This window comes from Mesoplodon mirus, assembly GCF_964341445.2.
Source record: "Mesoplodon mirus genome assembly, chromosome: 18".
Lineage (NCBI taxonomy): Eukaryota > Metazoa > Chordata > Mammalia > Artiodactyla > Ziphiidae > Mesoplodon > Mesoplodon mirus.
In genome coordinates, this window is record NC_138994.1 from 4,454,528 (window position 1) to 4,479,451 (window position 24,924).

General features: G+C 53.1%; 2 protein-coding genes and 1 pseudogene across 4 annotated transcripts; 1 reads left to right on the forward strand and 2 right to left on the reverse strand.

Annotated features, from left to right (window-relative positions):
* Positions 1-1,501: 1,501 nt before the first annotated feature.
* On the reverse strand, positions 1,502-7,368 carry ORMDL3 (ORMDL sphingolipid biosynthesis regulator 3). 2 transcript variants are annotated; one of them, XM_082604143.1, is made up of 4 exons: positions 7,246-7,368; positions 3,538-3,737; positions 2,687-2,838; positions 1,502-2,257 (listed from the first exon to the last, which is right to left on the reverse strand). In XM_082604143.1, exons 2-4 carry the CDS (start codon positions 3,709-3,711, stop codon positions 2,122-2,124), a joined length of 462 nt encoding a protein of 153 aa, XP_082460269.1. In that variant the 5' UTR covers positions 3,712-3,737; positions 7,246-7,368; the 3' UTR covers positions 1,502-2,121. The 2 variants fall into 2 exon arrangements, with proteins under 2 accessions (XP_082460269.1, XP_082460270.1); XM_082604144.1 differs by having other exon boundaries at positions 3,538-3,732; positions 7,246-7,365.
* A 10,323-nt stretch (positions 7,369-17,691) lies between these two features.
* On the reverse strand, positions 17,692-20,479 carry LOC309794231 (ribose-5-phosphate isomerase-like; annotated as a pseudogene). Its single transcript has 3 exons — positions 20,429-20,479; positions 18,780-19,359; positions 17,692-17,868 (listed from the first exon to the last, which is right to left on the reverse strand). The product of its transcript is annotated as a ribose-5-phosphate isomerase-like (transcript).
* Positions 20,480-22,335: 1,856 nt separating this feature from the next.
* Positions 22,336-23,142, forward strand: LRRC3C (leucine rich repeat containing 3C; the record flags this gene model as incomplete). The annotated part of the gene is made up of 1 exon (XM_082603929.1): positions 22,336-23,142. Exon 1 carries the CDS (start codon positions 22,378-22,380, stop codon positions 23,140-23,142), a length of 765 nt encoding a protein of 254 aa, XP_082460055.1. The 5' UTR covers positions 22,336-22,377.
* Positions 23,143-24,924: the final 1,782 nt, after the last annotated feature.

Consider the following 24,924-nt stretch of genomic DNA (forward strand, 5'->3'; position numbering starts at 1 on the left):
TCAGGCTTTTAGATAAGCCACATAATGGCTAGGGTGGAGGCAGACAGGCCAAAGGTAAGAAACCAACCTTTCCCTCCTCCTGGATCCAGGGAGCAGGTGGGAGATAGATGATAGATATACACAGATGACACTGCACTGAACGCACCGTGAAGACTCCTCCCTCTCCCGGCCGTGTGAGCCTCATAAGTCCTCTTCCCCGCCCACTCATGCTTATGGCAGGGAGAAGGAAGCAGGAAGATTCCTCTGAAGACACAAAGGCCAGGAGGAGATGCAGCCCTCCAAGGCAAGGAAGAGAAGTGAAACAGGGCAGGAATTCAGAGGAAAGGACTGGGCACCCCTTGGGACTCTGGCTTCTATATGAAGCCATTGCTGAACTGACCTCCTCCCTGGCCGTGTCACAAGCTATCCCTCTGCCAGCCCAGGCTGGCTGAAGCCCAGAGGTGTAAGTTCTGTCTGAGGACCATCCAGGCGAAGTCCCAGAGCAAGATGCTGCTCTCTGGCCGGCTTGCTGCCTCTGCCAGTTCCCCGCCAGCCCCTCCAGCTTGCTCTGCTGAAGGCAGCAGGAAAAGCAGAGGTCCCAGGGGCCCTCCCACCATCCAGGCAGAGGGTCAGACTGATGCTCCACACTGCCCCCTCTCCGCCCCCTCCAGGAAGCAGAGGCCAAACTCAGGGGAAATAGGAACACACTGTCCTTTATTTGTGTTTCTCAGAATACTGTACAAAGGGAGTAAAAATCCTATTCACACTTTGCTTAGAAAGATTTTGAGGTCAAAGTTCCTTGTGATACGTGGGGCGGGGGTTGGGGGGACCAGGACACAGAAAACAGGGCCAGTGACGCCACCACTGCCGCTGCCACCGCTCCCTCAGCGCCCTGGCACCCACACCTTCTCAGAAGTAACACGGACCCCAGTCAGGCTGGGGAGGGGAGAAGGCGGCTCCTTCCCGCCCCTGCAGGTCACTCCCGGCGCCTGCCGCTGTCCCGCTTGAGAGGGACCATGCGGGACTCTGCAGCCCACCAAACCCATTTGGAGGTAGCCTGATGGCCCCAAAGGTGCATGCCACACGAGAGGCCCCGCCCCGGCGCAGTCTGCACAAGGTTACTGGGTGAAGGGCTGCAGAAGGGCCCCACCGTTCATCATTTCTGTCCCATGTCCCCGCGGCCCTCACGCCACTGCAGAGACGGGTGTCAAACTGGACCTGTGCTTAAGATGACGCACAGGCCCCTTCCACCCATCTCCACCCACTCGTGCCAACCCAGGAGCTTCAAACCCCTAGCAGCCTCCCTTCCCGTTACGCCCACCATGCTGTGGGTAAGTGACCCTCCAAGCCTGCCCCCTTCCCCGACCACTTCCCAAAGCATGAGGTTGGGCCTGCTCCCCCCTCCACCCCCCGCATCTTACACGAACCCCCGCTGCTCTGCGGCCCCGTTCTTTTCAGTCTCAATTCACCCTCCCCACCCCTGCCCCCAGCCCCCTCCCCACCTCCACCAGGAGGCTGCAGCCCTGGCCCCCCACCTCTGGGACCAGGCCATGCACACTCAGCCCCACCCCCCACATCTCCTTACCCTCCCCACCCGCACCTAGTACCCCGGGCGGGGGGCGCTGTACGGGAGCTGTCTGACTTGAATTAGACAATTCTCTACCCAGAGGGATGAGGCGCTCTCACACAACTGCTTTCGTATATAGAAGCACACACTAAGTGTCATCCTAAAGACTTAAGAATTAAAGTGAAACAAACTAGAAGCTGTACCGTTCCCTCTGCCCTGCTCACGGGGGTTAAAGTGCTTTAGCAGGCCAAGGAGGCGCAAGCGAGCAGGGGGGCTTCCCTGGCCTCTTGTCCCAACCTCATAGGTCTGTGTTCAGCCCAGGAGCCCAGCCCATTCCAGGAGCACCCCCATGAGGCAAAAGGAAAAGATCAAAAAAATCAGAAGGGGTCAGAGCCCCAGGGGGGCCCACCCCAAACTACTTCAAGTCTGCTACTGCGGGAAGTGAGGGGGAAACTAGGGCCCAGAGGCTCAACCCCCATCTCTGGCGGTACCCAGCGGCTCCTTCTGTCTTCAGCATCACAGCACAGGCTTCCACCCCTCCCCTGCCATCCCAGGCAGGGGACGGGGCTGCACCCTCAGTACTTATTGATTCCAAAAATCCGGACTCCGTGGAGCTGGGGCAGCTTGGGGATGAGCACGCTCATCAAGGACACGGTGTTGAGGATGAAGTGGATCTGGTCGTACTTGGTGTAGAAGCTGGTGAGGAAGTACCTGGGTGGGGAAGGTAGGTTGGGGGCAGGTGTAAGACTCTGTTTGGAAGACGCCTTTCTCCCTCACTCCCCGGTCGGGGGAGGCAGATTCCTGACAGCCGAGGAGTTATGGGAAAGACACCCCCAGAACAGAAGTAGGGTGGCAGGATCCGCGCAGCTAAAGAAGCCCCTGCTGACCCAGTCCCCTTGCTCTACCCCAAGCCCATGGGCCAAACTCACTGGAAGGAAGAAAGCCCCAACCGAGGAAAGACGGGACCAGGGAGGCACAACCAGAGCCCAGCGTAAGACCCAGGAACACCCCAACTTTCCTTCCTTTGCTCATTCCTACGCCAAGAGCCACAGCTGGCGAGGGGTTTAAGCCTCGCAGGGCCCCAGGGTCCCCCAGGCCTTGGCCTTCCTGCTGGTGTCCCCCTCTCCCCAAGGCACTCACAGCACGATGGGTGTGATGGTCAGGAATTTCCGAGATGCCGTGAACTGGACTCCATAGTCCATCTGCTCCCAGTGGGTTAGCAGCCTCGCCTTGCCCTGGTCTGGGGTCTCAAAGGGGGTCCCCTTCACCGTGTGTAGGAAGATGTACATGCCCTGGAGGGAGGAGCCTTTGTGAGAGGACGCAAAAGGCCAAAGGCCCTCCAGCTCAGCTCCTCCGCCCCAGTCACAGACGTGGGATCCTGGTGACCTGGAGCCCCCTCCGCTGGGCAGGGGGATGCGGGCTGGAGGTCAGGTGGGAGGAGCTGGGAGCCTGGCCAGAAAATAAGGGGATCCACCGGGTGAGAGGGCAGGCCTGGCATGAGAACTCCTGGGGAGCTGTCAGCCACAGAACCAGCATGGAGACGCCACCCCTCCAGCCCAGGGCTAGGTTCCCTGTGCCTGCCAGCTGGCAGGGGGCAAGCAGATGGGAAGGAACGAGGCCCCTGCTTGCCCACCAGAAGAATACCAGGGAGCAAGCAGGTAGTGAGGGAGCAGAGAGGGGCAAGAGGAAAAGACGCTCTGAGATCCGAACTCGGGAAAGAGGCATTTCGGCCCCACGTCCTCTGGCCTCTTTAGGGCCCTTAGTTCAGCTCTCCGTAGCCCATCTCCCAGGTCCACAAGTCACCCCATCCTAGAGGTGTGGACATATCTGCAGATTTTCTTCCAATAAAGAGGAGTGGGGCAGAAAGAAGAGGGTGGGGTCTGGGCCCTGGTGACACGTGCCGTCAGCACGTCACCCTGACGTCTGGCCCACGTCTGGCGGGCTCCCGTCCTCCTCAGCCCCGCCAAGGGCAGGCAGCAACAGGTCCTCACCATGTTGTGGATGAGGTTGGTGAGGGTCCACACGACGGGGACGCTCACAAAGGGGATGCTGAGCAGCACGACGTGGAGAAGCCCGATGGCCAGCACGTAGGAAAGCCAGATGCCACGGCTGTTCATCACCCGCGTGTTGGGGTTCACCTCGCTGTGCGCCGTTCCCACATTCATCCTGCTGCCCCTCTCCTGCCACTGCTCTGCAAACAAGCAGCACAGGTGAGACAGGTCACACCACTTCCCCTGCCCTCTCACACCCTCCGAATCCTGCAGGGAAGGAGGCTCTGCTCTCCCCAAGAACCCCAAGCAGGTCTACCATTTTGACTCTCAAGCGAGGAGGCCAGAGAAAGTCCATGTAGACTTAACTCTATTCATTTCTCACTGCTGGGTTGGGATAAACACCAGGCTGCTCCGCACATAGTCCAATCAGGACAGTGCCCTTCCAGGCACTGGGGCTGCCTGGGTAGATAGGTCATCAAGAGGCATCGAGGGCTTCCCTGATGGCGCAGTGGTTGAGAGTCCGCCTGCCGATGCAGGGGACACGGGTTCGTGCCCGGGTCCGGGAAGATCCCACATGCCGCGGAGCGGCTGGGCCCGTGAGCCATGGCCGCTGAGCCTGCGCGTCCGGAGCCTGTGCTCCGCAACGGGAGAGGCCACAACAGTGAGAGGCCCGCGTACCGCAAAAAAAAAAAAAAAAAAAAAAAAAAAAAGAGGCATCGAGCCCCAGAGTAAAGAAACCACTGCCCATCCCGCAATCTCACCCTCCAGAGGGCCCCCTTCCCACAAAGCCCAGGGGAGGGGAGAAGAGGCCTGTGCCCTAAGGATCACTCAGCATAACCCCTGCTGGACTCCGTCTTGCTGAGGGTCTGATATTAAGACATCTCCACCCCTGAGCCCCTCCCATTAGAAGGAATAAAAGGAGATGAGAACAGTCAGTAGTGGATAAAATATTTGGGGGTCATTGCTTCTACCCATCTCCCCTAATTCTCCAATCCTGGGTCTGACTGGCAGGGTAGAAAGAGAGGGAAAGGGAAGAAAAAAGAAAACAGACTAGAGACAAACTTTGCCCAGACCTGGAAGCTGCCTTCTTGGTGACACAAAACAACCCATCCAGATGTTTTATCCATTTGGCAGCCACTCAGGCTAACCCTCGTGATGCCACCCATTTTGCTGCCAAACTACCAGGGCCCTTTTCCCCACCAGAGGAGAGGCAAGGAGAGAGAACATAGCCAACATCTACAGCTCCCACGGGTGGCTGGAGCCCACATCAACATACCTCTCCCAGGGATACAAAACCACACCTGTGGCCTCTCTCCTGTCCCCCCGCTTTTCTCTCTGCCCACCCATCCTCACCTGGGCCTCCTTCCCCAGCACCTGTTTCCAGGTGTAAGTTAGCACCATGCCTTCCCCTGCCCAGCTCTAAGGGCAGAAGCCCTGCAGCAGGAGGAACCAGGAGGGCTGCCCTTGATGCCCATGAAACAATGCAGCCCAGCTGCATTCCTGGATGCAGGTAAGGAGGGGAACGAGCAGCCCCATGTCCAGAAATCAGCTGTCCCCAGATCCCTGAGGGCCCTGTGACCAGCAGGAGGTGGGGACAGATGGCACCTTTGTACTGGCTCTCCTCCTTAGTTGAGGGAAGATCCTGCCTGATAAAGAGCCTAAGGTCATCACCATGATAACAGCCCCATCTTTCCTGGGGATACAGAAAGGGGTCTCAGATGGGGGCATCCTGGAAGTGCCCAGAAGGTCACCTCCCTCACCCTGCTGCAACAAACCCCCTCAGAATCAGCTGCCCTCTATCTCTGGCTAGGATCACAGAGTCTGCACAGGAGCCAATTCTCAAGAATCAGTTCCCTACTTCCAGGCTAATGGGAACAGGTTTCCTCCTTTCAGATGGCTCCAAGCTTAAAGACCTCAGGGGAAATGTGACCCACAACACACTTTCCCAACATACAAACATACATGAGATGGCCCAGGGTGCATCCAAAAGTAGCGATGCTCCTGCGGCCCACCAGCTCAGCTCATTAGGCTGGATCACTGGGCCTAAGAGAAACCCAAGGAACTAGAAAACCAGGAGTGGCTCAGGTGTTTACCTTCCCAGGGCCTTAGGGTTTCAGTTACCCTAACAGAGTTCCTGGGATACCTACTGCACAAAAGCCTCCACCTGGTGGATGGGGGGTCGGGGAGACTGGCTAGGAAGTGAGGGCTCTGAAGGACTTCATTACTGACGAAGGAGAGAGAAAGAATTCCCCAAGTCGACCAGAAACTGCTGCCCCTCCCCACTTCTCCCTAACCTAGACCTACAAGGGTGTAGGAGTAGCTAGACCTCTAGCCCTCCCTAGTGTTTTGTCCGGGAGTGCTAAGAGCCTTGCTGAGTTCCAGATCATCCTACACCCCTTTCTGGCTGTATCAGGGCCTGATGAGTCTAGGAGGAGCCCAGACCTCTGACTTAAATGACGCCCTGGGAAGCTTCTTCCTGAAACCTGAACACTAAGTGCCCTGAGAGCAAAACATCTCAGGAGCCCACCCCCCCAAAAACAGCCCCCCCCAAAAAAGAAAAAAAACAGAAGAGGTCAACAAACTAAGAAAAAGACTGGCAGCAAGAAGCACTCTTGAGACTTTTGTGTGACTAAGGGTACATATCACCTCTGCTAGTGAAATAACCAACTGCCCCTGGCCCAGAAGGGGCGAAATGGAGAGAAGAAGCTGTTGGAGGTAGAGTAGGCGCACAGCAGCTGAGCCTGAAAAGTTCTGCTGCCACAGCTGGCAGCTGGCAGGTGGCTGCCTGATGTGGTTTCACAACCTGCCTCAAACCAGAGCCTGCAGCAACTTTGTTCTGTTAACTACTTTCTTGCTGGTAACTCTTTGCTACTCCTTCCCTCCCTTCCCCTCTGGCTCTGTATACAAATATCTCCGCCTAGCCGATCTGTCAGACACCTAAGCCGAGGCCACAGTGCCAGCAGCCAGGTGAGCACTTCCTAATCTCTCCCCCAAGTAAGGGCAGCAAATCTTTCGCCTTCTGGGTAGAGGAGCACAAAGCATCCGAGCCTGCAACCTGGACCCCAACGGGGAGTCCCTGGCGGCACGCCACAGTGCCATTTTCATTCCGCCCACCCCGCAACCAGCAGGGCCACAGTCTTTCACCTCGCAGCTCAGGCTCTGCCTCCCGGACTCGGGGTGGCGGTGGGAATGGAAAAACAGCAAGTACAGGAGGGAACCCACACTAGCACGGGGAGAGGGTGAAGCGAGGAGGCGGAGTTCTCACTATTGTTGGGGTTTTCTGAGTGGGACTTCAAGCCGAAGTGGGGGGCCTCCGCTCCGTTCCCCAGCCTGGGACCTCGCACTCGGAGCCTGGCCCGGTCCAGAGCCCCACCCCCACCCCCACGCGTTCACCCAGCCCTGGAAGCGAACAAACCTTTATCCCCGAAGCCCAGCCTCTCCCCGCCCCCCACCCCCAGACCGAACACTCCTCCTCTACGCCCCATCCCGGGCCTCCCGCCGGCACTTTCCCCTTTGGGCATCCCTTCGACTGATGCACGCCCCCCGCCCCCCGCTCGGCTGATGCACCCCCTCCACCTCCGCTCACTCTGTCCCGGTCCCCTCCAGCCACGGGCGCCTCCCCAGCAGCCCCCACCTCCTTTCCCGTCCCGCCTCTAGCCCCAGGAGGCTCTCGGTTTGGCCACTCCGAGGCCGCCCGTCCGAACTCACCGTGAGCGGCCGGAGCTCGAGGCCCGGGAGGGGTGCCCGGGGGCGAGGGCCGTTGCTGCTCCAGCAGCTGTAATAAGCCGCGGCGGCAGCCACCCCGCTGGCAGCTCCTGCCGAATCAGCGCCCCGCGCCGGCCCCCATTACGTCACCGACCAGCGCCGGCCCGCCCGCCGCCTCCTGGGAGTTGTAGTTTTTTTTTTTCTTCTAACCCATGCTCCAGCCCAGGCCTCGCTGGGGCCGCACGGAGCTTTCAATAGCAAGAGAAACAAAGATCAGATGGTATCGCTTTGGCGCATAGCAATGCCTGTTTCGGCGTCTGCGCGCTGCATGTGGGGTTTACTCTTGCCCGGTTTTGCTGGCAAGGAAACTTGGAGTTTTAAGGAGCTTGCCACAGCCCCCGGCTGGGTCCCCCCAGAAATTCTGACCTCAAGTCAGATTTTTTCATCTACACCTCGCTGCCTCTGCCCTGGCCCTCCAGAAATCGACTGGCTCAGCCGGTGCTGGGCCCTCCTGGAAGCGGGTTTTTCACAACGTTGCTTAGGATGAGAGTCTGGAGGGCAGAGAACACAGTCCACAGCCTGTCTGCTCCTCAGTTACACCTGACCGAGGCTGGCCTGGGCCAGGTCACATCCTCGGCCTCCCCACATTAGAAGTTGGAAGAGGACTTGGGAAGACGACCTGATGAATAGCCAAGACCCTGAGTCCCAGCCCGTGGGCAGCTGTTTGGCTTTGGGTGGGAGGCTCTCGGATTTGCACTTTTCACCTCTGCATGCTCTAAAGGCAAGGGCACAGATCTTCCTGTCTGGTAGACTTAGCAGGCACTGCTTCACCAGCGGTGTCACCCTGGGCAAATAACTTGTCTTAATCTCCAATTCCATACCTGTGAAAACCTACCTCCGAGGTTGTGGGAATTCAAAAGAATGTATGTATAGCAACAGTTGCGTGGTAGGAAGCTACTGCTGTAGGAGGTTGAACTAAATGGCTCTTGAGGCCTCCTGGGTCACTCCCACTCTCCCTGGCACCAAGAGTGCCTTGTTTGAGGAGTTTCCACTCCCCCAACCCAGGTTCTAAGTCCACTCTATGCACAACAGGGCTGGAATAGCAGGATCAGGTGATGTCATGACACGCCAATCTGACTGGCTGTAAACACACACTGAAGGTGAGGGGACAAAAAGGAGAATGCTGGCCCAGCGAACCTGGGGAGCACTCATTTGTGACCTCACCCACCCGTCCCCAAGGCGGCTGCCAGGGAACAGCTGTCCCAAAGCAGGAGTGGGGCCCCCAGAGGCACCTAGTGGGCACCAAGCAGGTGGATATCTGAACCACTCAGAGCAGGAGAAGAGGCAGCTTCTCGAATATTTCCAGGGCCAGTAGCCCAAGAGCACTCAGCCCAAGACCTAAATAGTCACCCCAGAGTCTGAGAAATTTTTGCCTGTGCCTTACAGAAGTTCCTGCTGGTTGGGAGAGGCCGCTTTCCTTACAGTCAGCCTTGTGAAGAAATAAGCAAAAACCGAGTGTTGTCCTTTCCTTAGAAGCCTCCCCGGTATTGAGGCAAAAAAAAAAAAAAAAAAATGTCTCTTATTTTTCCCAAAGTGAGCCTACTTGTCTCCTTCGACTTTTCTCTGGGACTCTTCCGTCTTCCCCGAAGTTGATCAAGCTCTCTGATCTTTGCCAGTTTCCTCACTCTCTGTGAAGTTCAGTGACCCAGACTGGATCCACGTCTCAAATAAGGGTCTGACTAATGCATAGTCTTAACAGAAAGATTATTGGACATGCCATGCCCTATTAATAGCTCCTGTTATCAAGGGTTTGTTTTGTTGGGTTTGTTTTTTTTTCACAACGGGAATGAACAGAGTACTGACTCACTCTAGGTTTGTGGTAAATTGTGGATCACTTTCTGCTTAATTTAGCCTGAGTCCCTGTCATCATCTTTCTCCTCTAGCTCTCTGCCTTCATAATTATCATGTCTTCACCAAACATCCTTCAGCCTTGAATAGGCCTAAGTACTTAGAATGAGTGACAACACTCTTGTGTGGTGCTGGGGATGCATAACCCCTTGGACAAACACTTGGTGATCTGTGCCAAGAGGCTGAACAATTGTTCAGGCCTCAGAGCCATGATTCCATTTCTGGTAACATATTCTAAGGAAGTACGTACCATGCACTATGTGTGAAGATCTTTATTCCAGCATTAGTTATAACAATGGAAAACTGAAAGCAACCCAAATGCCCAAGAAAAAAATAATCATACTATATCCATTGGGTGGCATAGTAGGAAGCCATATAGTAAGCAGTATAGGAAAATGTTTGCTAAATTAGGTGAAAAAATCAGGATACAAAATAGCAAGAGCTGGGAGTTCCCTGGCGGCCCAGTGTTTAGGACTTGGGGCTCTCACTGCCATGGGCCCAGGTTCAATCTCTGGTCAGGGAACTAATATCCCACAAGCCCTGCCCCACAGCATGGACAAAAAAAAAAAAAAAATAGCCTGAGCATTCTCCAGGGGTGCAGTCAGCAAAACAAACACAATTCCCTCATTAACAAATAAATTGGAAGAAAAAAAGGAAAGGGAGAGACTTACACTTAAAAGAAATTAAGCAATCTGTCAACCAAAAGCCTTATCTGGGTCCTCATTCAAGCAAACCAACTTTTAAAAATATATATATTTTATTAAATTATTGAGGAAATTTGAATACTAACTATTCAAATTGATGATCTTAATGAAATATACATTTTAAGGCATGATATGGTACTGTGGTAATTTTTCCAATAAAAAACTTCGGGCTTCCCTGGTGGCGCAGTGGTTAAGAGTCCGCCTGCCAGTGCAGGGGACACGGGTTTGAGGCCTGGTCCGGGAAGATCCCACATGCTGTGGAGCAGCTAAGCCCATGAGCCACAACTACTGAGTCCGTGAGCCACAACTACTGAGCCCGCGTGCCGCACTGCTGAAACCCCTGTGCTTAGAGCCCGTGCTCCGCAACAAGGGAAGCCACTGCGATGAGAAGCCTGCGCATCACAACGAAGAGCAGCACCCGCTCGCCGCAACTGGAGAGAGCCTGCGCACAGCAGCGAAGACCCAATGCAGTCAAAAATAAAATAAATACATTAAAAAATAATAATAATATAATTAATTAATTAATTTAAAAACCTCCTTATCTTTTGGAGATAAATACTAAAATACGTGTGGATGAAATGATATGATGACTGGATTTGCTTTAAAATAATATGGGCTGGGGATGGGGGAAGGGAATAAGAGAAACAAGTTGGGCCATGAGGTGATAATTATTGAAACTGGGGGAGGGGAACATGAGATTCCTTATATTATTTTCTCTGCTTTTTTGTGTTTGAAATTGTCCATAATAAGTTTTTATAAACCTGCATATGCATTAACAATTATGATGAGACAAAATAGAGTAACACTGGTAAGATCCTGGCCCCAGACTGCCAGGGTTCAACTCCCATCTCCTGTAATTACCAGCTGTGTGACCTTAGGCAAGTCACTGAACCTCTCTGTGCTGCAGTTCCTAAAAATGGAGGATGTTGATGATCATGGTGATACCCACCTCATGTTGTTGTGAAGATTAAATGGGTCATTAAGTGTGAAGCATTTAGAACAATTCCTGGCACATAGTGAGTACTCTATATATGTATCAACTTTTGTTAATCCGTTCCACATTTGAGTGATATTTGAGCATCTACTTTACTAGGCTGTGGAAATTCAATAAAATAAAAACAGATCTTGTGTTAGGATGGAGGGGTTGGGAGTGATCTTTTTCATTCTCTAGTTTCAAACTTTGTGTAATGTGAGATTATTCGCTTTAAATTTTTTATGAAAACTGTTTGTGTTTTTAAAACAGAGTGAGTCAACTTTGCAGGCTCTCCCTGCCCTCTGGGAGCTCCTTAGTGTGCTCAAGTAGACATGTTCCCAGCCTTGCGGTATTTCCATCTGGCAGGGTGGTGTGGCCTCTGCTTGCCATAGATACACTGTGTGGGCCAAGATAGCAAACACGGGCAGGGTAATAAGCTGGGAGTACATTCCTGGGGTGGTGGTAGTGATGGGAAGTGAGGAGGTGGGGCCTCAAGAAACAGACCCCCTTCTTCTGACCCCTGGGGGAATGAATGGCACCCCTCCATTCTTACCACCTCCTACTCCGCTCCAATTCACTCCTACCCTGCCCTCCGGCTCCCCCCACCTCACCTCCCCCCTTCCCGAAGGGGAGATTTTGAGGTCACACCCAGAGCAAGTGCGAGGAAGCAAGGAGCTGTTTATTTCATTGGCAGTTGCTTTTATTTGGGTGGGGGTACCCTGGGCATGTAGTGGCAGCGGAAGGGAGGGGGCAGTGATGCTGAGCAGACAGAGTACTGAGTGAGAGCTACCAAGCTGATGAGAAACAGGAGGAGGTGCCGGGATGGGCAGCATTGCCAGTGGGCACTCCGCTCTCCTCCCCTCGCCCAGCCCTGTGTTTAGCTATTTTGGGCCGCAGAGGGAAAGAGCCAAGCCTGCCAGGGCCTCCAGGGCCAGAGCGAAGGCCAGAGAACCAGAACCTCCCTCTGGGAACCAAGAGCAGGCTGTTCTTTAGGGACCCCTCAATCTGCATATTCTCGGATACAGACAATTGAGATTTTCTCTCATGAAATAAAAACAGTTTAGAAAACTGTAAATCTTACAGATCAAAAGGGCAATGGATATAAAAACAGTAGCTTCAGGAAAAGCTCCCCTCGCATCCTTCCAGTCGCATTGCTACCCCTAGCAGGCCCCACCTCTTTAGAAATTCTGGGCGGTCACTGCCCCGGATCAGCTTCCTCCTCTTCCTAACACAGCTCCTCCTTCAGGGGCAATCACAGCCAACATTATTAGCGTTTGCTGTGTTCCAGGCACTGGGCAAAGGCTTTTACATATGTAAGCTCTCTTAATCTTTAAAACGCCCCTGCAAAGTAGGTATTTTTATTATCTCCACTTTACAAATGAGGAAACTGCCGTCCAGTGAGTTTAAATATTTTGCCGTGGGTCACACAACTAGGAGGGGCATTTCTCCCAAAACTCAATCCTGGACACAAACACTCCTCCAGCCATGTGTCCCTCATGTTTCCACAGGTGCCTTGTAAAGACTTCTCTCCTGGGCTTCCCTGGTGGCGCAGTGGTTGAGAATCTGCCTGCTAATGCAGGGGACACGGGTTCAAGCCTTGGTCTGGGAGGATCCCACATGCCGCGGAGCAACTGGGCCCGTGAGCCACAACTACTGAGCCTGAGCGTCTGGAGCCTGTGCTCCGCAACGAGAGGCCGCGGTAGTGAGAGGCCCGCACACCGCGATGAAGAGTGGCCCCCACTTGCCACAACTAGAGAAAGCCCTCGCACAGAAACAAAGACCCAACCCAGTCAAAAATTTAAAAATAAGTAAGTAAGTAAATAAATAAATAATAGTTTTTAAAAAAGACTTCTCTCCTACACTGAGGGTGCTGTATTTAGGTTACCTGTTACACGTCCGCTTCCCCTGGAGGCTACTTGCTTCATATTTCTTACTCATATTTGCATTTCCTGCATATACTGAGTCTTCAGTAAACATTAGCTGAGGGAGGTAATAGACCCATACATCCCAAACTACAGTCACACCAAGCCCCTAACCAGTCTCAGAACACACCTTACTCTTTCTTGCTCTTGTCTCAGCCTACAATGCCTTTGTCCATCTGGTAGACTCCTACTTGTCCCGCAAGGCCACCCCTCACCTGTCACCTTCTCTGTGAAGCCTTCCCCAACTGTCCAAACAGAATCCACTGCTTCTCCTCTAGGCTCCTCTGGCGCCTGCAAATACCTCAACTAGAGCCCACCCCTAGGCTATCAGGGGGCTGTGTTTGTGCTCGCATCCATCTTCACCATTGTCTGGGGGCTGTTCTACTTCTCTCTGTATCCCCAATGCCTAAGAAGCCCAGGAGGTGTGTGTTGAACAAATGAGAGAGTACATCGGAGGATGGGAGCAAGAGGTGTATACACCCTTGTCAGTTTCCGCAAGGAACAGGAATGGCAGAGGCCTTTGCTGCCCCTCCAGCCCACACTGCCTAGGAGACTGGCGTTAGATGGGTCCCTGGCTGACATGATGGGTAAAGTAGCCAGCCCTCCTGCTTTCCTTTTGACCCCCCTCTAACCATGCTGGATCTGGGAGCTTCCAACATCAGGCAGATAGGGTCCTAGAAGCCTGCTGAACTTCCTTCCAAGGTCACATCTTTGGGGCATGGAGTTACTCCCCTTGGAGGAAGGAGCTGTGACTCAGTCCGCCCAGGGTGGGGGCCTGAAGGACCTACTTTCCAGGCCCTGACATGCCTCAGCCTCTTCCCTGTCCCACCATCATAGAAACATTGAACATCAGGCTGGCAGGGATCTCAGAGGCCATGAGGTCCAGAGAATCGAAGGCCCAAGGGAATTAGGAAGGGATGTGCCCAGTGGCACAAACGTCTGATGATCTTGGGCTCCTCCAGGCATAGCTCCTTCAGTCCCATGCTCTGGCGTCCACCCAGGCCCTCATCACCTCCCACCTGGACTGTTGCAGTAACTGGTCTCTCTTCCACCAGTACATCCCCCACACAGCCAGCAACATGATCCAAATATCAAAGGTAATTTTAAAACCCTTCCATCGGGCTTCCCTGGTGGCGCAGAGCCCATGCTCCGCAACAGGAGAAGCCACTGCAGTGAGAAGCCTGCACGCAGCAACAAAGACCCAATGCAGCCAAAAATAAATAAATAAATAAATAAATAAATTTATTTTTAAAAAAAAAACCTTCAATCCATCAGCCATGGAACCAAGTCCTAAATCTTACATGGTGTATAAGACCACAGGGATTGGTCCCTTTCCACTTTAACTGCAGCCTTTGACACCACCCCTTCTGCTCTACTGTCTAGGAGAAGCCAAGCCTTCTCATGCTCCCTTGACCCTGCACATACTCTGCTGCTTCACCTGATGAACTGAGCCTTAAAGACCCAGCTCAGGGCCTCCCTGGTGGCGCAGTGGTTGAGAGTCCGCCTGCCGATGCAGGGGATGCGGGTTCGTGCCCCGGTCTGGGAGGATCCCATATGCCGCGGAGCGGCTGGGCCCGTGAGCCATGGCCGCTGGGCCTGCGCGTCCGGAGCCTGTGCTCCGCAACGGGGGAGGCCACAACAGTGAGAGGCCCGCATACCGCAAAAAAAAAAAAAAAAAAAAAAGACCCAGCTCAAGCGCTACTCCTTGGTAAAGCCTTCCCTAATACCCTGGAAAAGTTAGTGTATCAGGTAGGAATGCTCTCAGTTAAAAGCAACAGAAAACCCAAGCAAAGGAATTTTTGTGACCCTAGGTTGCCATCAGAATCTCTTAAGGATCTTTAAAAAGTCCCATCACTGTACACATGCCAGATCAATTTAATCAGAATCTCTGAGGTGGAGCGAGGCATCTGTAATTTTCAAAACCTCCCATATTCGAATGTGCGGCCAAGTTGAGAAGCACTGAATGAAGCAGGAGATTATTTTCCTCACATAGTGAGTCCAGAGGTAGGCGGTTGCCTGTGTCGGTGGAGCGGCTCAGCAATATCCAGGCCAGTGTCTCAGTGATACTGTTCACCTTTCCTTTCGGCTTTGCTGCCTCAAGGTCACAAAAGACTGTAGTTCAAAGCCTGAAGAAAGCTGTACGGAGAAGGGGAGGGCCCAAACCATCCTCTTTTATGAGTAAATCAAAGGCTGTCCTAGAAACCCCTTTAGCAGACTTCTGTTTAGACGTCATTGACCACAGTGGACCACGCCCAGCTGCCAAGGTGGCTGGGAAAGTGGACGAGATTTCTGACAAACTGAGAGGACCAATCAGCTCTGTCATGAGGGACGGAGCACACTGCTACTCCCAAAACAGTGTGTGTTATCAAGGAAGGAGCTTAGGAATGGATACTGAAGGGTGGCAGAATACACCACCCTAGGGGCTTCCCTGGCGGCGCAGTGGTTAAGAAGCCGCCTGCCAATGCAGGGGACACGGGTTCGAGCCCTGGTCGGGGAAGACCCCACACCCCGCGGAGCAACTAAACCTGTGCGCCACAACTACTGAAGCCCACGCACCTAGAGCCCGTGCTCCACAACAAGAGAAGCCACTGCAGTGGCAAGCCCACGCGCAGCAACAAAGAGTAGCCCCCGCTCGCCATAACTAGAGAAAAGCCCACGCGCAGCGATGAAGACCCAACGCAGCCAAAAGTAAAATAAATTTATAAAAAGAAAAATACACCACCTCAAAATATGCCGCTTGGGCTTAAGGATTATTTTGAGCAGATGCAAGAAGAGCATTCGAATCACCCCTTTTCTTCCAGAAAACAGGAGACCAAACCCCCATGTGAAAGCTGCCCTCCCTGTATGGGGAGAAAAGAAACATTCTTCAATGGAGAATCAAAGCCAAGAGAATTCTGTACAAACAGGCCTTGTTAAAATAGTTCTTCCCTTCCTTTAAACTCCCCATATATTTTAGTCACTTCGCTACAATCACTGCTCTTTTTTCAACCTAGTGTAAAAGTATTAATGCTTTACCATTCCCTAGGTCTTCATTTCCTTATGAGGGCTCCCGTGTCATTAATATAAATTTTTAAAAAAAAATTTTAATTGAAGTATAGTTGATTTTTTTTTTTTTTTTTTTGGCCACGCCACACACCTTGCAGGATCTGAGTTCCCCGACCAGGGATGGAACCCGGGCTCCCTGCAGTGGAAACGCAGAGTCCTAACCACTGGACCGCCAGGGAAGTCCCACTGAAGTCAAGTTGATTGACAGCATTTCAGGTGCACAGCAAAGTGAATCAGTTACACACACAGTAGGACTTTACAGTAGGATCTTGTTGTTTATCTTTTTTGTATATAGTGGTGTGTATCTGTTAATCCCAAATCCCCAATTTATCCCTCCCCCTCCAAGACATAGAAATGTGTACGCTTTTCTACTGTTCATCTGTTTTATGGTTTAATATGTTTTAATATGTTTTTAATATGTTTTAATTCCCAGGCCCACCTGAAAAGCCCTAACTGGGTAGAGGTAAACAGGTCGCCCCCCGCCACCCACCCCCGACAATACCAGATTCTGCCACAGTGACTTGACCTCTCTCTGGGCTTCACACATTGGTTCTGGCAGACTTCACATTAAAGGCACTGTGCAGACGTGTGTCCACACGTCCATGTCTCCCACTAGACTGGAAGTTCCTTTTTATTTTTTTCTTTCAAAATGGCCCCATACTGTTTTATTTCAGCCCTCCAAGAACATAAAGAGGTAACAACTTCTGATGCCATGCAACTAACAATAAAGGAACGAAAAAAGTATTTTATTTTATTTTTTTATTGGAGTATAATTGCTTTACAATGTTGTGTTAGTTTCTGCTGTAGAACAAAGTGAATCAGCTATATGTATATATATATATATATCCCCTGCCTTTTGGACCTCCCTCCTCCCACCCCACCCCTCTAGGTCATCACAGAACATCGAGCTGAGCTCCCTGTGCTATACAGCAGCTTCCCACTAGCTATCTATTTGACACATGGTAGTATATATCTGTCAATGCTACTCTCTCAATTCATCCCACCCTCACCATCACCCCCTGTGTCCACAAGTCCATTCTCTACATCTGCATCTCTTTTCCTGCCCCGCAGATAAGTTCATCGGACGGACTCTAGATTCGTCCACATCACTACAAATGACCCAACTTCGTTCCTTTCTATGGCTGAGTAATAAGGGAACGAAAAAATATTAACAACAAAAACACAGTCTTTGAAAGGTTGCTCACAGCAGTGGGTTGGCAGCACTGGCAAATATTTCTGGCCAATGGCTTCCAACAAGAGGGGTCTGAACGAACCCCCTCATCTCAGCAAAAGAGCTTCCACATTCTCCCTCGATTTTTTTACACACTCTGCATCACAAGTACCACACCACTACACTCACCAGACTTTTGTAATTCACATCTTAAAACATGTAACTGCATGTTGTGCGTAATCGCAACAAAAACGGAAAACAAAACAGTGTGGCAGAAAAGTAAACAAATCCAGTGTTTCCAGTAAGGCATCAGGGAATCACTGCTGGCTGCGTCCTTCATTTCACCAGTTTAAAGAAAAGTTTGATTTACATCTCTCAGCAAACCCAACATTCAGAAGCTTAACCAGCAGCCTCAAGTTAAAAGTTTAAAAGACAGTCCTCCTTTCTTTTGGTAAATGGTTCATATACAACATGAAATCAAGCTCTACTTTATTAAAAAAACTGAGTATTTTTAACAGCAAAAATATATATGTTTGTATTTCTCTTTTTAAAAAAGACATTTAATAACAATAAGTCAGAGGACAGGATTTAACCCTCAACTCCCCACCCTGCCAAGCTGTCTACATGGCACAGATACATTAAGGCAAAGGCTCCTGGAGAGGCATGTCCGCCTCGGCAGTGGGCTGGGGACGTGAGGGGAACACACTCCGCTCCTGCAGGGCTCCTTTAGAAAGCCTTCTCCCTCATGTTCACCAAGCCATCCTGCATCCCGAAGTAGACCCTCTCCGCCATGCTGATGAACAAACAGGCCCGTGTCCACCACACCTGGGATCATTTTGATAGCCGTGTTCACTTCACTCCATTTGTGGACCCCGTCAAACTTCCAGTCCAGGATAAATTCCCATTACAGTAAGTCCCCTACATACGAACCTTCAAGTTGCAAACTTTCAAAGATGCGAACGTGCATTCACATGTCCAATCATGCAAGTTAGTTCATGTGTCTGGCGTACATTGTCACGTGTGTGCATCCTCAGCAAGTTGTTGTACTTTTGTGTACTTTACTGTACAGTACTGTTGCTATGCAACATGAGGAGGTCTTACTAGTGAAGACCTGGTGGAATTGGAGGCCCAGAGAAAGGACAAAGAGAGACAAGAGGAAGAAGTAACTAAAGAACCGAAGAGATTCAGGATGCAAGAAATGACAAGGGGATTTTCTCTATTTGAGGAGGCACTGTTAGTTTTTGAAGCACAGGACGCGAACGTAGAAAGGTTCACGAAGGTTGCAGCTGCCGTTCGGGATGCAATCCAGTGCTACCGTGTTGTCTATGATGAGAAAAAAAGAGCTACTACCCAGACGTCACTGGATCATTGTTTCAAGAGGGTAGATAGAACTGAATCCAGCAAGGAACCAGAACCTGTGCCATCGACATCAGACATGAGAGAAATGGCAGCTTGCCCTCCGTCTCCTACTGCTGACGACCCTTCAGCTCTACCGTTTCCCACCTCCTCTCCCCCTCCTCCAGTCAGTAACTCTTCTTGACTGTTCACTCGATGCAGCCCCTGTATGCCAGCTGTTGTACTGGACTACTGTACTTTTCAAGGTACTGTACTGTAAGATTAAAAATGTTTTCTTTAATTTTTGTGTTTGTTTTTTACATATTATTTGTATGAAAGGATTATAGACCTATTACAATACAGTACTATATAGCTGATTGTGTTAATTGGTACCTAGGCTAACTTTGTTGGACTTATGAACAAATTGGACATATGAATGCGTACTCAGAACGGAACTCATTCGTATGTAGGGGATTCACTGTTATCCATCACCAAGGGATCTGCCTTGTTGATGGCCATTCGAAATTCAATCATGCCCCCAAACTTCTGGGTCACAGCTCGGCTCACTGGGACATAGGCCATCGGGATGACCTTGATGGGCGTTCCCCTTGTGCCACTGATTCCCTGAGGTTCTTTGAATCTTTCCTGAAATCGGTGATCACGATGAAGCAACTGGCATTGCTAGCCACAATTTTCTCCTGAATCAGGCAGCCTCTACTGCCCTTGATGAGATTGAGATCAACATCTTCCTCATCAGCACCATCGATGGTGAGGTCAGTCTCTGGGTGTCGGTCCAGGTCACTGAGAGTTCAGCCATACTGCAGGATGAGCTGACGGGCCTGGAAGGAAGTGGGAATACAGACGGGGTTCAGATTCTCTTGTTTCACCTTGCTGCACAGCGTGGACAACTGTAGAACCACTCCCAATTTCCAGCACTTGGTTATTCTTCACGTGGTTCTCCACCGCTGCGCGGCCTGCCAGCTTCTTGGCCTCTTCAGCCTTGGACATGATGGAGGGGGCCAGGCAGATGCTGTTAGCATCCCCGCCGCCAGTACTTGTCTAGACCAGCAGTTCTTAACTCAGGCTGCACATTAGAAATACCTGGGGGGCTTTTTAACATACACCAGCGCCTAGACCCCATCCACAGAGATCTTAACTAAATTGGTCCAGGTAAACCCAAGCATAACTAATTTTAGAAGCTCCCCCAAGTGATTCTAATGTGCAAACTGGGTGATCCACTGGGTTAACCACAGCCATCTGAGACCCTCAGAACAGGGGCTGAATCTCGAGCGCAGTACGACTTATAACATGGGGCTCACGGGAAACCCTCACTGAACGAACGGATGAGTGAATGAATGGCAGGGAAGAACTTCTGCTCCAACCCTGTCAACCCCCAGTCTGCACCGTGCACCATCCTGAGTGTGGTTCCTCCCTCCTCTCTGTTCTCCCTTCTCTACTGAGTGCTGCACTTAACCACCCTCAGTGGACCACGTTCATGAGCCAGCTGGACCCTCCTAGGTGAGCAGACTTCCTACTTCTCCAGCAGCTGCTGTGCTGGACACCCCAGTCCCACTCTTTCCTGGTAGCTGGCCTAGTCGGAGAAGGAGATAACTCACCTCTTGTGCCTTAGTTAAAGCCCCTGCCCAGTATGACGGGAGAGCAGTGGGAGGGGTAGGCTTCCATGTGCTTCCTCTTCCGCATTCAGGCCCAATCCCAAAATGGACTCCCAAGTATTCAGTGGCAGAGTGCCTGGCCTAACTAACAAGCAACCACAGACAAAATGTTCACTTCTCCTGCCCAGGTGTAAAAAATGTGTCTTATCTGATTCCTTGGACAAACGGGAGTCTGAGAAATGACCCTGTTGATGTCACCAGAATGAGTCAGTGGTAAATACATGCCCAGAGATAACATCATCCAGTATCCTACCCTCTGATTCTGGCTTCCATCTCGCATCTGAAATTGCTCGTTCAAAGGTCACCTACAGGGCCAGCTTCAGCAGCCTGCAACCTGTGCAGTCCCACAGGGCCTCACACCCTGCATTCAGAAGGGCCCTGCACCTGGTTTCACGATGTGCTGTTTGTTGTTGCCGTCTTGAAATTCTTAACAGTTTTGAACAAAGGCGCCCCACATTTTCATTTTGCACTGGGCCCTCACTTCTTGTCCGATCCTGGTCACCCATAGTCTCTTACAAAATCCAGCAAGGTTTTCCTTCTCAGAAAGGTCTCCACAGCGTATGACCTCAGTCTCCTTTGTGCAAATCTCTGTGACACCCAGTCTTCTGTTCCCTTCCTTTACATTAAGAAAGGGTGGTGTTGGGCTTCCCTGGTGGCACAGTGGTTGAGAGTCCACCTGCCGATGCAGGGGACACAGGTTCGTGCCCCGGTCCGGGAAGATCCCACATGCCGCGGAGCGGCTGGGCCTGTGAGCCATGGCTGCTGGGCCTGCGCGTCCGGAGCCTGTGCTCCGCAATGGGAGAGGCCACAACAGTGAGAGGCCCACGTACCAAAAAAAAAAAAAAAAAGAAAGGGTGGTGTGATGGGGTGGCATGGCTGCAAATGATGGTAGGGCTCAAAAGGCCCTGGGGAATAAGTCGTACAAGCCCTCCTTGGCTCCCGGGCGTGAAGGAGAGTTAACAGTACCAACTCGGGAGCTCAAGGCCCCAGCAAACGTAAGAGAATCTGAGTCAGCTCCAATCCAGAACAGAAAATCAGCGTGAAAACTTGTAGATGACCGTATTGGACTTCAGAAACCTTGAAGAACCCCTTCCAACTCCTTGAGGGGCCGTCTACCAACAGTGCAGAGAACTAACGCAGTGCCCCCTGCCAGGCAAGGAGATCGGGCACCCTGCGAGGAGCCAGGAGATGAGGTCCTCTGCAGAGAGAGAGACAAGTTTCCCAAGGAAAAGGCTGAGGAAAGTTTGTTCACCATGGAAGAAGGTGCACGGTAGGAGGGCAGAAGGGGAGTATGGAGCTGAAGGGAGATGAGCTCAGGGGACCGTGGATGTGAGAGGGGGCCCACCCCAGTTCTGCCCCGCAGGCCTGCCAAGCAGGGATCCTTCTGCTCAGCCAGGCTCTGGGCACAGGGCAGAGGTTCTAAGAGGCCGAGTTTCAGCCCCGGCTGGGAGAGGAAGGATGGAGGATAGTATGTCAAGGCCTTGGAAGGGGAGCCTGAGGCAGGGAATGGAATTGGGGCCCAGTCTTCCCAAGGCAGAGTTCATCAGGGTCCGGGATCTGCCCTCTCTTGGCATTGCCTGGCCAGGCCATGGCTCAGGTATCTGACACCCGGGGCCTGGAGTCACATGCCAGGAAACCCAACACTCTTGGGCCCCAGCCCCCAACTTCCAGCAGCTACAAGCAAGCGTGCAAGGCTTCTGGAGGAGGAAGCGGGTCTCCAGAGCCGAGCAGCAGGGAGGCTACTTCCGGGGAGACGGCAGCACAGGAGAAGGCTCTCCCACCAGCAGGGGTGAGAGGCTGGGAGGAGGAAGGAGAGGACAGGGAGGAAGAGTGGGACGGAGAGGAGAAAGCCGGGATGGGCGGGGGGCTGACGTTCCGGGAGAAAGGGTGACCGGGTACAGGAGCTGGGGCCTGAATCACCTAGCCTAGCTGGATGCTGCAAAGCCCTGTTGCTGATCGGGCCCTCTGGTGCCTACCTGGCCCACCTGGCAGCCATCCAGGTAGGTTGGCAGGAAAAGCCTGTACACCAATGAAGGAAATCAATACATGAGCAGAAGCAGACACTGAGAAGCCCCCAGACCCAGAATGACCAATAGGGCTCTGGACCAAGAGACTTCATAGATTAGCCTTCCAGAATCAAAGAGACTCTAGAAGAGTCTCAGGCCCAGGGGACCCTCTACCCAAAGGGCCCAATAAGGAGTCTTGGACCCCAAAGAAGCAAAAAAGCCACCCAGGCCTGAGAGAGCTCCCAAAGGAGAGGCCCCGGCCCAAAAGGAATCCACAGGGGGACTTCAGGAAGAGAATGCTGGCCGTGGGAATGGAATTCTCTTGACCCATTCTTCATTTATGGGGTTTTTTCTTCCCCAGATCCTACTCCACTCCAGGACTATGCCAATCTGTGGCCATGCTCCCGCCAGCTGGTCACCTCCTGTCCCTGCTGCTGGTGATAGGCACAGGGGGTACTGTGCCCAGCCCCCGGCTGGCTCCCCAGGGCTGCTACGTGGCAGAAGAAGCTGGGGAGCGGACATTCCGCTGCAGCCAGGCAGGCCTGAGGGCTGTGCCCACCGGCATCCCTAACGACACCCGCAAGCTCTACCTGGATGCCAACCGGCTGGCGTCCGTACCGGCTGGGGCCTTCCAGCACCTGTCTGTCCTGGAGGAGCTGGATCTATCCCATAATGTCCTTGCCCACCTCTCAGGGGCCGCTTTCCAGGGCCTGGAGGGCACGCTGCGCCACCTCGACCTCTCTGCCAACCAGCTGGCCTCGGTGCCCGTGGAGGCCTTTGTGGGGCTGCAGATCCAAGTGAACCTGTCTGCCAACCCGTGGCGCTGCGACTGTGCCCTCCAGGAGGTGCTTCGGCGGGTGGGGCTGGCACCGGGCACTGGGACGGGCATCGTCTGTGGCCCGGGAGCCCGATCAGACCTCGTGGGGCAGGAGTTCCTGCCGCTGGTCGGGGAGGAAGAGCTGTGTGGGGCGGGGCGGGGCGGGGCCCGGCACAGCACCGACGTGGCCCTGCTGGTCACCATGGGGGGCTGGCTGGTGCTGGTGGTGGCTTACCTGGCCCAGTACGTGTGGCAGAACCGGGATGGGACCCGACGTCCCCTCAAGCGGGCCCCCGCGCTGCCTGTGCACTCTGAGGACTCCTCTACCCTCAGCACAGCGGTCTGATGGCCAGGGCTGCTCCTCCGGCCCTGCACCCCACACCCCTGCTCCTACGCCCTCTCCTCTCCTCCGACCCCTTCTGCCTCCTCTGCAGCCCCTGCCCATCCCCCAATTCCACCTCCTTCCTCCTCTGTCTCCCCGAAACACCTGATCTCTCTCACTCCACCAACACCATCTTTGGTGCCTGGGAGTTTTGATGCCGACTCTGGGTCTGGATTGTGCTAGACTCAGAGACCCAGAGCTTCTGAGTCCACAGTGATGGGGGGACCCCAGAACAGAGAATGAAGGTAGACGGTCACGTATGCCAACTTGGAGGTAGGAGCAGGCAGCTAGAGAGCGTGGCGGAGGTGACCTCAAAGCCTGCGCTGTATGGATGTTTGAACTGACTCTGCAAGAATGAGGGGGGCTTTGGGCAGAAGAGAAAGGCCCCCAGCTGGAAGCTGGTGGACCAAGACGAAGAAGATGTAAAACAACTTGGAATGTCTGGGCGGCGGCAAGACATATCTGGGGGCTGGAGAAGAGGGCGCGTAGAGGGGCGAGGGGATGGTGGGACCAGGCTGGCAGTGAGGTCAGAAAGGACCCCATGGGCTCTTCCTCTCTTCTCCCGCTGCCTCTGCCGAAAAGCCCCCCTCCCCGCCCCCTGCCCCATGCTTCTTGCCTCTCTCACGGCCCCAGGCTCCTCTCCCTGTACCTTCTATTGTGACCCCCTGGCGTAGGGTTCCCTGCTTCCTTTTCCAGAGATTCCCTATCTCTCTGCTCTCTCCTTTTTACCCAGAAGGGCTTCCTGAACACTTTCCCTTAGAGGAGAAGAAGTTTCTGCTCTGCCTGAGCTGGGGATGAGTCACTAGAGAGCTGGAAGGGAGGTGGGGAGGTTTCCCATCCCCAGAACGTCACTGGACAATTCAATAAAGCCCCTTTATTAATGCCCCGATCTCTTTCTTATCTTTCAGTCTATTGAACACATGTGGCCCCGCAGTGAGGCGTGGGAGGGTGTTGAGATCTTCTCCGCTACCTCCACCACCCCTTTGGTGCGGGTGCTCCCGCTGGGCTGGGTGCCAGCTCCTCTCTCCCATGCTACTTCCCAGCTCCTGACACCAGAGTCTGTCTGCCAGGCATGCCAGGGCCTATGCATTAATGATGATGGAATGGAAGAAGGATGGGGAGTGGGAGGGGACATGGAGGGAAGACAACAAGGGAGGAGGGAAGGAGGCAAAGCCCAGGCATCCGCCTCCAGGCTGCTCGGGGTGCCCGGGAAGCACAGGAAGAGGGAGCCGGGACTCTCTGAGCAGTCTGTTCCTGTTCTCAGCGGGAGTCTGAGCAGGGGGTAGGGAGAAACTAGATGTGCCCAAAGTTAGTAACAGAATTCCTGGGCAGAGACCAGGTTGGCTGAAGGAGGGGGCCATACGAGACATCCCTATCACCAAATAGGCTTTTCAAGGGACCCAAAGGGGCCAACACTCCCTATCCCTTACCCCTGTGAGGGTGATTCATCATGTGGCTTCCATGCAGGAAACAGCCTAGTTTCAGCTTTGGGAAAGCTCTCGGGAACCCTAGTAGAAACTGAAGATAAGAACCACTGAACCAGGGTTCCACCCAACTTATGGCAGAGCCTGGAGCAGACTAGGAGGCCACTCAAGGAGTGGCAAAGAGGAATCCGTCACCCACCCCCCCGTCCCTCCGACCCATCCTGACTTCCCTGCCTCCTTTCCAGCCCTGCCCCCTCCCCTCTCGATCCCTGAGGCTCTTCCCACCACTCCAATGCTGAGCTTCCTCACCTCATCCAGGAAA

Excerpts from the sequence above, each read along its gene's own strand:
- ORMDL3 (XM_082604143.1), bottom strand. The coding sequence starts at position 3,711 with ATGAATGTGGGAACGGCGCACAGCGAGGTGAACCCCAACACGCGGGTG. Across the intron at positions 2,839-3,537 it reads CCAACCTCATCCACAACATG|GGCATGTACATCTTCCTACA; the intron begins GTGAGGACCTGT and ends TCCTCCCTCCAG. Across the intron at positions 2,258-2,686 it reads ACCATCACACCCATCGTGCT|GTACTTCCTCACCAGCTTCT; the intron begins GTGAGTGCCTTG and ends TTCCCCACCCAG.